Source organism: Geotrypetes seraphini, chromosome 5 (genome assembly GCF_902459505.1).
Source record: "Geotrypetes seraphini chromosome 5, aGeoSer1.1, whole genome shotgun sequence".
NCBI lineage: Eukaryota > Metazoa > Chordata > Amphibia > Gymnophiona > Dermophiidae > Geotrypetes > Geotrypetes seraphini.
The window spans coordinates 254,103,409-254,118,115 of record NC_047088.1 but is presented as its reverse complement, the minus strand read 5'-3'; the positions used below and the strand labels follow the sequence as shown (position 1 = coordinate 254,118,115).

The 14,707-nt window shown below is 43.6% G+C and overlaps 1 protein-coding gene across 7 annotated transcripts in view; it reads left to right on the top strand.

Annotated features, from left to right (window-relative positions):
• Positions 1-14,707, top strand: part of PTPN4 (protein tyrosine phosphatase non-receptor type 4) — a 272,694-nt gene that overhangs the window by 7,568 nt on the left and 250,419 nt on the right. For 5 of the 7 annotated variants that reach the window (XM_033945428.1, XM_033945424.1, XM_033945426.1 and 2 more), the window contains exon 2: positions 12,068-12,222. In XM_033945428.1, coding sequence (XP_033801319.1) covers positions 12,085-12,222 — 138 coding nt within the window. In that variant the 5' untranslated portion in view covers positions 12,068-12,084. Of the gene's footprint in view, positions 1-8,206; positions 8,242-12,067; positions 12,223-14,707 lie in introns of those variants that run through there. The other 2 variants (XM_033945423.1, XM_033945429.1) reach the window with 2 other exon arrangements.

The window sequence follows — 14,707 nt, the reverse complement described above, 5'->3', positions numbered from 1 at the left end:
GGTCACATGGCTTCTACAGTTCATGTGACGCCTTTTGCCAGACTTCACCTTCGCATTCCTCAATGGACACTGGCATCACAATGGCAACAAGCCACGGATCCACCATCTCAACTCATCACAATAACTCCTTTATTGCAGAAGTCTCTCCGTTGGTGGATGCTCTCTTCCAATCTTTCCAGAGGATTGCTGTTCCACCATCTTCCTCATCAGAAGGTTCTCACAACCGATAACTTCCGCCTACGCCTGGGGAGCCCATGTCGACGGTCTCCGTACTCAGGGTCTATGGACTTCAACAGACCGTCAGTGTCATATCAATCTGTTGGAACTCAGAGCGATCTTCTATGTTCTCAAAACCTTTCAGCATCTCCTCCACGACATGGTAGTGCTTGTTCGGACAGACAATCAAGTGGCCATGTATTATGTCAACAAACAGGGAGGGACGGGATCTCACTCCCTTTGTCAGGAAGCTCTGAAACTGTGGCATTGGGCAATTCTTCACAACATCTTTCTCAGAGCTGTCTACATTCAAAGTCAATGCAACTGTTTAGCGGACAAATTGAGTCGTCTTCTACAGCCTCACAAATGGACACTCAATTCTCCCACGCTTCGTCAAATCTTTGTCCGCTGGGGGACCCCCCAGATAGATCTGTTTGCGTCCCCCCTCAACTTCAAACTGCCTCTGTTTTGTTCCCGCATTTACACTTCTCAATGTCTCGAGGTGGATGCGTTTCTCCTGGACTGGAAGGCTCAGTTTCTTTATGCCTTTCCTCCATTTCCTCTGATTCTCAGGACTCTTGTCAAACTAAAATCAGAACACACCACCATGATTCTGATAGCTCCTCGTTGGCCCAGACAACCTTGGTACTCCCTTCTACTTCAACTCAGCACCAGGGAGCCTCTACTTCTGCCAGTTTTTCCTTCTCTGCTCACTCAGAGTCAAGGGTCCTTACTTCATCCCAACCTGCAGTCTCTACACTTGACAGCTTGGTACCTGTCTACATAACACTCTTCTCTTTTTTCTCAGCCTATCCTATATAATAAAAGGCTAACTTGCGCATGCGCACTCCTATTTGTGTGCTTCCATGATCAGTAGTTCCGTGGCCGCATGAGTGCGCATGCGCGAATCCCCAGCACTTCCCTACACTCGCCGGAAGGACTGGACTGTACGAGTCCCCAGCACAAGCGTGTGGCCGATCCAGGATCGTGGGAGGATGCGCCGCTCAAAGTGCTGCACACTACTGGAGGGGTAGGGACATATCGGTTCTGCACATACCGGCACAAACCTCCCTCCAGCGTTGGCAGCCGCAGCACGCTAAACAGGCTGCTTCAGGCTTTCTCCTGCAGTTCAGTCCCTCTGCCGCGTCACTGATGACATCATCAATGATGCGACAGAGAGACTCAACGGCAGGAGAAAGCCCAAAGCAGCCTGTTTAGCGTGCTGCGGCTGCCAACGCTGGAGGGAGGTTTGATATTAAAGTCATCTCGCTGGGAGAGAAGCGTCTGCCTCGGGTGCTTCAAGCAACAGCAGCGTTTACAATTCTCTGCTGTTGTTGGCTTCGGGCCTTCCTCTCTGGCCAGTCCTGCCTACTTCCTGTTTTCATGAAGACAGTACCGGCCAGAGAGAAAGACCTGAAGCCAGCAACAGCAATGAATTGTGAATGCTGCTGCTGACCAATGAAGTAGTTAAATGAGGAAAGGGAGCAGAGGGGGAGAGAATGGCTTGGAAGGAAGGAGAGAGGCCATATGGAACAGAGAGAGAGAGGGCGGACACTGGATGGAAAAAGAAGAGAGGGGCAAGACAGAGGGTGAACAGTAGATGGAAGGGGTAGAGAGAGGGAGACACACCGAATGGAAGTGTGGAGGACAGGGGGAGCAGACATTGGAAGGAAGTGGGGAGGAGAAAGAAAAAAGGCCACATGCAGGATTGAGGAAAGAGGATAGAGTTAGAAATAAAGATAGACAGACAGGGGGCCAGGGGAAGACACAGACAGAAAGAATGACAGCGTCCAAGAAGAGAGAGACAAATTAAAAAAAAACAAAACAGACAGACAGACATATACTCTAGCACCCGTTAATGTAACGGGCTAAAACACTAGTTCAAGATATTTTACTTGCTTCCAGAAAGCCGTCAACTCGTCAATGTTACGGCCAGAAATGGACGAGATTTTCTGCTTGGTGTTCCACACGTCAGCTGCAACCAATATCTTCCTCCTTAGCATCCGTTCTGGATTATTTGCTTCACCTGTCACACTCTGGACTTCAATCTTCATCTATTCGAGTCCATCTTAGTGCTATAGCTGCTTTTCATCAGCCTCTAGAAGGGAAACCTCTCTCTGCACATCCAATGGTTTCCCGCTTTATGAAAGGACTTTTTAATCTTCATCCACCGCCTAGACCGCCTCCAGTGGTTTGGGATCTTAATGTTGTTTTGGCTCAACTGATGAAACATCCATTTGAACCACTTGACAAAGTTCATCTCAAGTATCTCACTTGGAAAGTTGTATTCTTGATTGCCCTCACTTCTGCTCGACATGTCAGTGAGCTACAAGCGTTAGTTTCGGACCCACCTTTCACAGTTTTTCACCATGACAAGGTGGTCCTCTGTACTCATCCTAAATTCTTACCTAAAGTGGTTTCAGAATTTCACATCAATCAATCTATTGTTCTACCAGTATTTTTTCCTAAACCTCATTCTCACCAGGGAGAAGCGGCACTTCATACTTTGGACTGCAAACGTGCCTTGGCCTTCTACCTCCAACGCACTCAATCTCACAGAACATCTCCTCAACTTTTCATCTCTTTTGATCCAAATAAGTTGGGACTCCCTATTTCAAAACGTACCATCTCCAATTAGATGGCTGCTTGCATCTCTTTCTGCTATGCTCAGGCTGGTCTTCCTCTGCAGGGTCGAGTGACGGGCCACAAAGTTCGAGCCATGGCGGCGTCTGTAGCTTTCCTCAGATCAACTCCTATTGAGGAAATCTGCAAGGCTGCCACTTGGTCCTCGGTTCATACTTTCACCTTGCATTACTGTCTGGATACTTTATCCAGGAGGGATGGCCAATTTGGCCAATCTGTTTTGCAAAATCTTTTTTCTTAAATTGCCAACACTCCTTCCATCCCAGTTTGCTTAGCTTGGAGATCACCCATGTGCTGCCTGCTTGTCCTGGGATAAAGCACAGTTACTTACCGTAACAGTTGTTATCCAGGGACAGCAGGCAGATATTCTCACAACCCTCCCACCTCCCCTGTTTGGCTTCTTGGCTAGGTATCTGAACTGAGGATCCTCACAGGAGATGCGCCCCCTAGTTCAGGTGGGAAGGCACGCGCACATGTGCGGTGTAGCACTCGAAAGCTCGAGATCTTCAAGCAAGTTTGCTTTCGAGGCTGTCCGCTGCGGGGCTCCGTCGGTGATGTCACCCATGTGTGAGAATATCTGCCTGCTGTCCCTGGATAACAACTGTTATCCAGGGACAGCAGTAAGTAACTGTGCTATATTGACGGCAGATATAAATTCGGACACATTTTGATCACTAAATTTAAAATAAAATCATTTTTCGTACCTTTTCTGTCTGGTGATTTCATGAGTCTCTGGTTGCACTTCCTTCTTCTGACTGTAAATCCAATATTCCTTCCTTCCGTCCCTTCCCCCATCTCTCTTTGTCCCTCCATGAGTCAAACTTTTTCTTCCTCTCTCCTTGCCCTCTTTCTTTCCCCCCAAGCCACCGCTGCCGATTTCTTCCTGCTTCCCCGACGCCGGGCCCACAAGCCTTTCCCCCAAACGTCGATTCTGATGTTAGAGAGGAAGTTCCGGGCCAGCCAGGCAGCGATTGACTGGCCTGGAACTTCATCTCTGTCGTCAGAATTGACATTGGGGGGGGGGGGGAAGGCTGTGGGCCCGATGCTTGTACACGCCTGGCCTGGCATTGGGGAAGCAGGGAGAACAGAACGCAAAAGCAACATGAGTCGATTGCGGAGCCTGGGATGGTCCCACAATCGACCTTTTGGGCACCCCTGGTTTAAACACTTGAGCCGTAAAACTACATTTTCTCTCTTAGCACCCATATTTCATCTGACAGAACAGGTGATGTCTCAACAAACGTTAAACGTGCTGAGACTCCCCTGCTGACGCACGTAACCTGGAAGTTTTTTCCACTCTACTGGGCATGCACATGAAAATGTCGCAGCCCTCATGGCTTGCAAGTGCAATTCCTTTCTAGATGGTATAGCCAAATCACCGTTATCAGCAGAACATAACACTTTAGGAGTGGTGTGGTATGCGATTACCTCTGACAGGTAGCATGGTGACAATTTATGAATTACTAAATAAGTTAACAGCAATTTGTACTCTACCTTAAGCCAGTACAACTTGATGTAAAACTCAGAGACACGATCGCACATTGATAACCTAAATAATGTGTGGATAACAGAATTCTGTGCTACCTGTAATGCTGTTAATACAGTGGTTGGAATGCCCAGAAGCACTATATTGCAATAATTTTTTATTTATTTCTTCCATTTGTGCGTCGCACATACCTATACAAGCTCTAGGCCAGTGTTTTTCAACCGCTGTTCCGCGGCACACTAGTGTGCCGCGAGATGTTGCCTGGTGTGCCGCAGGGCCGCCATCAGGGCAGTACTACCAGTCCTGCATTCAGGGGCCCGGAGCTGACAGGGGGCCCGAGGCAGGGGCGCCAGTAGCTCGCCAAGGCAAAGTGAGTCGATCACCCAGGACTCACTTTGTCTTGGCGATCTAATCTATCGAGCCGATAAGTCTTCTTCTCCCCAACGTCAATTCTGCAGTCGGAGAGGAAGTTCGGGCCAGCCAATCGCTGCCTGGCTGGGCGGAACTTCCTCTCCGATTGCAGAATTGACGTTAGGGAGAGCATGTGTCGGCGTCGGCTTTGGGGCCTGTTATCCATTGGTGGGTCCTGTTCCTCGATGGCAGCGGCAGTGGCTTGGGGAACGGCAGGGAGAAAGAAAGAAAGGGGGCAGGCAGGGAAACAGAAGGAAAGAAGAGAAACAGAAAAAAAGAAAGAAAGGTCAGGGAGAGAGGAAGAAAAAGTTGGGGGAGGGAATGAGGTGTGGAGGAGAGAAAGCATACAGGCTGATAGAAGGGAAGAAAGATTGGATGCACAGTCAGAAGAAGAAAGTGCAACCAGAAATCACCAGACAAGGTAGGAAAAATGATTTTATTTTAAATTTAGCAAAGTGGAGGCAGTATTACCACAGTTTTCTAAGGAATTTGCCCAAATAACTTAATAGTTAACTGGGTAAATTCCCAGAGATGAAAACTTCCCTTCACTTACTATGCACAGTTCTGAATTTATATCTGCTGTCTATATTTTACAATATGGTCACCTTTTACTAAACCGCAATAGTGGTTTTTAGCGCAGGGAGCCTATTAGCGTCAAGAGCAGTGCTGGGCATTCAGCGCAGCTCCCTGCGCTAAAAACTGCTATTGTGATTTAATAAAAAGGATGGAGGGTATATTTGTCTATTTTTGTATGCTATAAAAACCAAATACAGAGAGAGACTGAGAGCTGTTGACGAAGAGCTATGTGTGTGTCTTTCTTCGATTCCAGACAGAATATCAGCTTTGTGTTCAGCCAAACAGGCCCAGGTTTCGCACTGAATAAAGTATTTTATAATTTTTCACTATTCTGTTTACTTAATATTTCATAATAAAGTAATTATAAAATACTTTCTTTGTGTTTATTTGATTCCTATTCAAGAGAATTACTTTATATATAGTCAATATAGGCACAGAGTTAAATTTTTTAACATTTTCTAATGGTGGTGTGCCTCGTGATTTTTTTTCATGAAACAAGTGTGCCTTTGCCCAAAAAAGGTTGAAAAACACTGCTCTAGGCGACATTACAGAGGAAGGGGCTAGAAGAGGGTAGGGAGGTCTATGGAGGACAGGAAGGAGAGGAGAGAAGTATGTAGAATATTTCATAGACATTCCTAACTTTACAGATAGGAGCATCATCTATGTAAATGATATCTAAATGAATTAAAGTAATATGTAAAAAGGAATAGAAGGGAGGAACCGTTAAACAATAGAATTCAGTTAATAAAATAAAAAGAATAGGGGTAAAAACAATGGACTAAAACAATGGAATAAAATTTAAAATAATTCATAAACTGGAAGAAAAAATTGAAAAACAAAATCAAATAAGTCTGGCAGAAGTCCAATTTCCTGAAGCAGCTCTGTTCCTCAGCATATTTTAAATAATCCCAACGGCAAAAGTCCAGACGGGACAGGTATCAGGTTGGGCTTTCCAGCTGCTGCAGCCCCGACTCATCGCTTCCAGGCAGAAGATGCACAGAGATAGAACAATCCAGCGCCAGGCTGCACTGCTCTCGGTGGGCGGCGGATGCTCATGGGCAGATCCTGAAGAATACAGCACTCTGCCTCCATCGGACAACCGAGAGGAGGAGTCCAAGGCACGATCCCACTCCACGGATCTGGAGACACCACCAGCTCCTCCCCAATGAGAGAGCAGACGCCGTCTCATCCTAGGCAACCACCAGCAGCAACCCACTATGCATCCACTGGCCCCGCCTCCAGCAATGATCTCCCCACAGCGATCTCCAGTCACCACACGCAGGTAGGAAAGGCCTCTGCTGAAAATGAACCATTCCAGGCCTTTAGGTTAGTAGACGGCTGTGATTCTATAACTGTCAAACTCGTCCTATCCAAGATGTTTTCTGACTTGCCCGAGTGAAAATTAAAAGAAAAAAGTACAGAACCCTGTAAAACTATGAATAAGGAAGATGAAAGGAACAAAATAAAGTAGAAACCAACAAAATAAAACTAAATAGAACTAAAAACTTAAAAATATAAGAGAGAGAGACTGAAGCCCAGGTCTTACTCAGGCAATATTCTAGAACAGAATAATCTAGACTTGAGAGCACAACTGATTGGAGGACCTTCTTGAAGTCACTACCAGACAAATAGTGGTACAGATTACTTACAAGTCGCAACTTGCACTATTTAGATTTAGCTGACAACTTTTGTTTTTCAGTAGTAGCTCTTAGGGGAAGATTCTCAAATGTTGGAGGTAAAATTTTTGATGGCTGCTATTGTGGCTACTGTTGTAATGATTTCAAAAAGGCAAGTCATTCTTAAAAATACGTGCATTTAAATGAGGTTGGCGGAGAGTCGTGGAGGGTCGCTAAATTTGCTTGTTCTGATCGCTGGTAATAGTGATTGGCTCATGTAAGGAATAAATGCACAAATAAAAAAAATGAAGACCCCCAAATTGAAGATCTGCAGGAGGGATGCCCCTCCTGCCACCGATGTCAAGCAACCCTTTAGGAGGGGCCTTGGGCATCTGGGCCAATCAGAATCTTATTTCCTCCCTGGATACAACAAGGAGGGGGAAGGCCTGCCATTTTGTAGAGGTGGGCCTGCTGGCCAGAGGTAGGAGACATCGCTCTGGGGGTCATCCGGGGTACAATGGCAGTGGCGGGAGGGAGTGAACATCTGAGCCAGATCTTTTATACAGAGGCAGACGGGTTAAATACCAAATGCTTGTTGCACCTCGACCCTGAAGAAGTGGGTGAAATGCGATTTGTGTGGGAAGGGGTGCCGCTGCAATGAAAAAGCTAAGTTACCGCTATATAAATAACATAAAAATGCAACACAATAATAATGGTTATTGACGTTGTTATATTTTGAAAAATATGCACAGCAAAGAGTAAATGACATATACACATGAAAATTAATGAGGCTTGATGAAGAATGGAGTCATTATAGAGTTATTTACTCAAATGGCAATCTGATGATCTTCAAAAAAATTATACAAGTCATACACTTACCAAGTCTGTCACGAAAAAGCCTTTAGGATTCTTAAAGGTTGTATTAAAGATATCAGATTCGATATTTTGATTTTGAGTAGCCTTACTAAATGCAGTAGAGTGTGACAAATTAGTGATATGGCACAAGCACAGGATAATAAAAATGTTTTTAATTTCTTGGAGGAATAGTAGTGGGGGCAGCTCAAAGAACATAAAATATGAAATGTTTGACTGTATGAAAATAGTTAATACTTCCCCCCTAACTCTCCCCCCCATTCATTATCTTCTCTTTGCCAAGTCCATTCATAAGTTTTGTTGTCTTTATAAAGCCAATATAAACAAGCTGAAAAGTGCACACTTACATTGTGACACAATATCATATTTTCTCTTCTGCTTGCAGACCGCATGGTGCATTTTGGCTTCTTTAATTCACAGGTATGTCTGTGTAAAGGACTCAGTGGTGAGAGTGGTAAAGAATAGTAGCTGTAGTCTGGAGGAGAAGCTGTGTTTAGTGATTGCTCTTCTGAGCAGGGCAAGGCACAGATCCTTCTCTCTTTTACGGGACCACTCCATACAAATTGCATGCATATGATTTGCATGGTATTTGTTTGTGTAGAAGAAAATCCTCAATATAAATGATAATTAACATTTTCTCTACATACAGTGTGCTTTGTGTTTTTTAAAATTTTATTGTTGGTAGTTCATTTTGACTTGGTCATTTTAAAAGTAGCTTGCAAGCCAAAAAAGTGTGGGCACTCCCAGTTTAGGGTCTGGAGATAGATTGAGGTAACCAGTTGTATCATGAGCTTGTCTTGATAAATTGCTAATACCTTGCGGATTACAATAAGAGGAGATTCTGGTGATATCCAGAAGATTACAAGATAGCTATTTGGTTGGAACATTTAGGGTCTGGAGATAGATTGAGGTAACCGGTTATATTATGAGCTTGTCTTGATAAATTTCCTAAATAACATGGTTTTAATTTCTCTTCTTAAGGTTTTGTAGTTTGGTGCTGAGGTAAATCGGAGAGGTGGCTGTTTAGTTTCACTGTTTGCGTGGCAAGTAGCCCATCGTGCATTTTCTTTCACTGTATGCCTTTTATTGGCGGGGTGATGAAGGGTATCTGTGTTCTCCTTGGTCTGGATGAGTTGTTCCGAATTAGGCGATTGATTAAGTAGGCTGGTCCATTGCCATTTAAGGAGGAGTGTGTGGCGTAGTGGTTGGAGCTACAGCTTCAGCACCCTGGGATTGTGGGTTCAAACTCCGCGCTACTCCTTGTGACCCTGGGAAAGTCACTCAGTCCTCCATAGCCTCAGGTACGTTAGATAGATTGTGAGCCCACCAGGACAAATAAGGAACATACTTGAGTACCTGATTGTAAACCGCTTAGATAATCTTGATAGGCAGTATATAAAAACCTAATAAACTTAAAACTTGCTTTGTAAAGAATGCAGTAGAATTTGAAAAGTATTTGTGCTTGTACTGGGAGCCAGTGAGTGTCTAGGTAGGCAGTGGTGATGTGGTCATACTTCTTCAGTGAGTAGATCAGTCTGTGTTTTGCACTGTTTGTAGTTGTTTTATTGTGGTGGTGGGGCAGAGTAGATATAGGATGTTGCAATAGTCTAGGAGTCCTAATATTTGGGCCTGAAACACGAGTCTGAATTCTGTTTTATCGAGAGATTTTCGAATATGTCCTAGGTTTCGCATGACTGCGAAGGCATTCTGGACTGTTATGTTGATTTCTAGTTGTATTGTACAGCCTCTGTCTAGCATCACCCCTAGAAGTTTTAGGTGGGGTTGTAAGGGGTAGGAGATGAAGTTTATTTCTAAGTTTGTTATGGTTGGGGCTTTGGAATTTTCTAGAAGTAGGATTTTAGTTTGTGATCTTTCATCCATTGTGTTACTGTTTCTGATGTTTTGTGTAGTGAGTCTATTGCATTGGGGGTTGGTTGGTCAAAGAGAAGGAGGATGGTGATGTCATCTGCATAGTTGTATGATGTTATGCTTAGTTGATCCAAGCAGGTTCCGAGTGAGGCTATGTAGAGATTGAAGAATGTTGGGGATAGTGGGGATCCTTGCAGTACGCCACAGGGGTTGTACCAGGATTCTTATTTTTCTTTGTTTGTTTTTACTCTGTAGTTAGTTCCTGGATTGTAGGAATCCTTGGACCCTTGTGTGAACCCTACCTATGATTCCTATTGTTTGCAATATTTGTAGTAGTATGTCGTAATCAACCAGATCAAATGCTGCAGTGAGATCTAGTTGTATGATTAGCATTTTTTTTCCTTTGCTCAGATGTTTTTGTGCTGTGTCTAGGAGAGAGCCTAGTAGTGTCTCTGTGATGAAGTCAGTCCTGAAACCTGATTGTGATGGGTGGAGTATGTTGTGGGATTTTAAGTAGTCAGTGAGGTGTTTTATCACTTACCTTCCATGAGCTTGACATATAGAGTTATTGAGGCTATTGGTCTGTAGTTGGAAGGTTGATCTGTTGCTTCCTTTGGGTCTTTTTAAATAGGGGTGATGATGATTTCGTTTAGATCCTGTGGGAATTAGCCCTCTGTAAGCATGGATTGTATCCACTGCATGAGATGGGTGCAGAATTTCAGGCTGGATGTTTTTAACTGGTAGGGGGGGGGGGGCAGTGGTCTAGGTTGCATGCTGTGTAAGGCTGTATTTTTTTGTAGTTTGTTCAGCTCAGACCATTGTATTTTGGAGAAATCAGACCAGGGGGTTCACTGCACCAGGGGGAGGGGGGTTATGATCTTGTCTAGGTGGTTAGGGGTTCCGGCGAAGGTGTTCCTGGCTATTGCAATTTTGTTTCTAAAGTATTCTGCTAGTTGGGTGGCTGATGGGGGGGGGGGGTGTTGGTGGTCAGGTAGGGTTTGGTGTCTGTGAATTAGTAATTTGAATAATTTTTTAGTATCTTGGATTTCTGATTTGTGTAGTATGTCTTTCTTTTTTCGTTTAGTTCTCTCCAGGCTGTTTTTGTGTGGTGTTGGTTATTTTTCTTCCATTCTCTTTCGAGTTGTCTGCATTGTCTTTTGAGTGGGAGTAGTTCGTTGTCGAACCATTTGTCTGATCGTCTGCAGATTTTTTTGTTTGTTTGAAGTTGCACCATATCGTCCAGGATGGTAATACTTAGTGTGCGCCAGTGGACTATGAACTCTTTGGGGTTACCATCTTGGATCATGGCGTCTGCTTTATTCCAGAATCTAGAGGGGTTGATCTTTTGATGTGTTTTGTAGGTTAGACTTTGTTTTTTTTTGTTTGGTTTTTTCATGTGCCCAGTTGATGTTGAAGGTGTATTATATGTAGTAGTCTGACCAGATTCCATTTGAGGTGTGGATCTCTGATTGAGTGATTTGTTGTGACATGGAGGCTGCTATGTTGAGTTGGGGATCTAGAATTTTGCTATGTTGAGTTGGGGATCTAGAATTTTTCATGTTGAGTTGGGGATCTAGAATTTTGTAGGAGAGGGCTTTGAGGAATGAAAAAAAGCTTTCTACCTGTTTGGAGGTTTCATCTTCGAGATGCAAGTTTAGATCTCCTAGGATCAGGTTGCATGCAGATATTAGGGACTTACGGAATATAAATTCTTCAAATTCTGGTTTTGCTGTGTTCCATTTCCCTGGTGTTATGTAGTAGAGAAGGCAGTTCATGGTTCCTTTTAGAGTGTCACTCGAAAGTTGGCAGGCTAGTAGGTCCATATGGAGGGTGGATGTTTTGTCCAGTATGCTTATATTTAGGTTGTTTTTGGCTATGATGGCTAGACTTCCTCCTTGTTTTTGTCTGTGCAAACCACCTGTATTTTGTAGCCTACGGACAGACTTCTGTTATCTGAGGGTCATTTTCTGAGGTTAGCCAGGTTTCTGTGAGGAAGAGGCATCCTAACTTTTCCGTTTCTAGCCATTCCCTTATATGTTCAATTTTTGGCCCTAAGGCTCTGATGTTCATGTAGGCACGTGCTATCAGGGTATATTCTGTTTGGGTGTTGTGGGATAGATGAGAGAGTTTGATCTGGGGTGGGTTCTTTGAAATGTAATTTTTCTGCTTAATTTTACAGTCAGAGAAGTTATGAGGCTAAATACTTTTTAAAAAAATTGAAATAGCATAATAAATGTTTCAGTAGCTTTGGAGAGTTAAAAAGTTGTATTCATTAGATTTGTTGCAAAATGAGCATGTATCTTAGAAGTTACAGTGACTGCACTTGAAAAACCTAAGACATATTGTTTAATTTCTCCCTTTTCTTTTCTTTTTCAAGACCTTGTGTGGACAGTAATGACCGCACGTTTTCGATTGCCTGCTGGCAGAACCTACAATGTACGAGCATCAGAGCTGGCACGAGATAGACAACATACAGAGGTGGTTTGCAACATTCTTCTTCTGGATAATACTGTACAAGCTTTCAGAGTTAATGTAAGTATATTGTCTGACTGTAGAAATGCATTTTTACAGGAAACTTTATGGATAAAGGATATTATATCTATTTCTTTGCTCCACTGTTCTTCAGACTGGTATGAATTTTAATTTAATCAAATTCCAGGTTATTCAAGCTATGGTTAATTTCTCTTGACCCCTTTGATTACCACCATTCGCAAGCAATAAATAAATTAGATTAGAAGTAGAATGTTATGAGCATGATACTTGCTCTATGATCAAGTAGATGTATGGGGCTATTTTCAAAGCTATTTATATGGGTAAATGAATGTTTACAGGAAAAATTCCCTTTGAAAATTGCCTTACCTTCTACTGTAGAGTGGTGGTACGAGGGACAAGTTGAGGATGGACTTCATAAAGTACATAACTAGCTTAGTTCATTCCATCACTTTCTCAACTGCCCAACTCTTGGGGCCACCAGAATTTGCATTTTAACAAATAGAATAATGAAGGCCATAAATCAAGCTAAGCAGGAAAGCATACAAAAGGCAGATTAAAAAAATCAATCTATAAAACTGTACCAGTCTCATGCCACTTTCCTAGTGACTTTCAAGTTCCATTAAAAGCTGGAGTGTAAAAATAAGTTTTCAATTCTACTTTTAAGTTTAGCATCTGAGGAGTCAGGGCTCCTTTTGTGAAGGTGCGCTAGTGTTTTTAGCACACGCACATGATTAATGCGCGCTAGCCAAAAAACTACCGTCTGCTTAAAAGGAGGCGGTAGCGGCTAGCGCGCGCGGCAACTAGTGTACCTTTTGTAAAAGGAGCCCTAAGTTTGTTTTTTTTAGGCCCTTCTCTACCTGCAGTCAAATGCTGAGTAGCTTCTATTATCCAATCAAACTGTGAATAGTGAAGAAATAGCATAACTTCAATTGTCCTGAGACAAGCAAGTATAATAATCTCACATGTGGGTGACATCCACGGTGCCCGGTATGGTCATATACCAAATGTCTTGTCACTTTAAATCTTAAGGCAGTGCCTTTCCACCTGACGTTGGCTCGTGGGACCTGCAGTTCTTCATTTTCTGTGTAGTTGAGAGGCTGTGTCTTCAGTGTTCTCCTTAACATGTCAAACTTTTTCAATGTTTGGTTCCTTCCTGTCATTATTTTCCTTCATTATGGTCATTATTATTTTTATCGAGTTCCTCTAGTCCTTCCGAGTTTGGTTTATTTTTCACAATTTTTAGCCTTCAGGACACTTTGAACCTTTTTTCTTCCCAGGAGCATTGATAGTTTTCGGGTTACTTTCTACTTGATCTGTCCAGGCCATTGAGCCCTTTGACTTTGAGTCAGCCATTTTACCCTCCCATTTACCCTTCATGTCCACTGACTGTGTCTTCTGTTCCTGTATACAAGAGGTCACTGAAAGCTCCTTAAAGGCATGTCAAATGCTACAACTTCTAGGCCACATGGCCTCCACATTACATGTCACTCCATTTCCACATCTCAACCTCAGAACCCTACAATGAACTCTGTTGACCCAATGGTTTCAGGTCACAAGATCCCTGTCTTTTTCAATCCAAGTCACCTCGACTTCCATCTCTCCCTCCAGTGGTGGATGCTTCCATCCAACCACTCTTGAGGTCTCCCCTTCCGGCCTCCCCCTCGTCAGAAGCTCCTCACTACAGTTCCTCTAGTCCTTCCGAGAGGGGTGGCACTGCTCGGAGGTACGGGTGTGATTTCCGCAGTCTCTGCCCTGGTCAAGGGGCCACTTTCTTTTCGGTCTCTGGGTCCTCCCGGGGCCGTTTCTTTCATTGCATGCAGTCCTTTCGGGGGGCCCGCCAGGGAGCTGGGAATTCTGCCGCCGGTTCCCATAGGTTTTCGATAATCTTTTTTCCTGTAGACTTATGTAGAGGTCCTGAAGCCTGGCCGTCAGTATTCCTTTCGTTTGCTTGTGATATCCAGAACAGTGCTATAGTACAGTAGACAATCTGTCTCAGTCAAGTATGTCTTACCAGAATTTGAATTTCCATTTGTTAACAGGGTTACAAAATATAGAGGCTTCTTCAATTTAGGAGCCAACCAAGAGTTGACAGAAAATGCCTTAACTGTTAGTGCAGGCACTCAGGGAGGTGGCTTGTTTCATCCACCTTGTTTTTACGTTCTGAATTTTCTGTCATGTGTTTTAGGCATGTTGCTTACAGAGCAGAACCAAACTTAAGTTATTCGGGGAACTTCCCCGTGTCCCCTCCTTTTCGTTTGGATGATATTAAGTTGCTTTGTTACAAACTGAGAGGCTACAGCATAGCCCACTGGGGAACGTGGCAGAGCCGAAGAAAATGATTGATTGCCTTCTGCTAAAACACGTGGTTTGAGGGTCACTACAGCAGTTCAGGACCTCTACACCTGTCTACAGGAAAGAAGATTATCGAGGTATTCTATGTGGATGTTTCAACAGAAGAGCTGCCAGTAATAATCCTTTATAAATGCAGGCTCTGGTATTTACTTTTGCAGTGTGCTAAAATTAA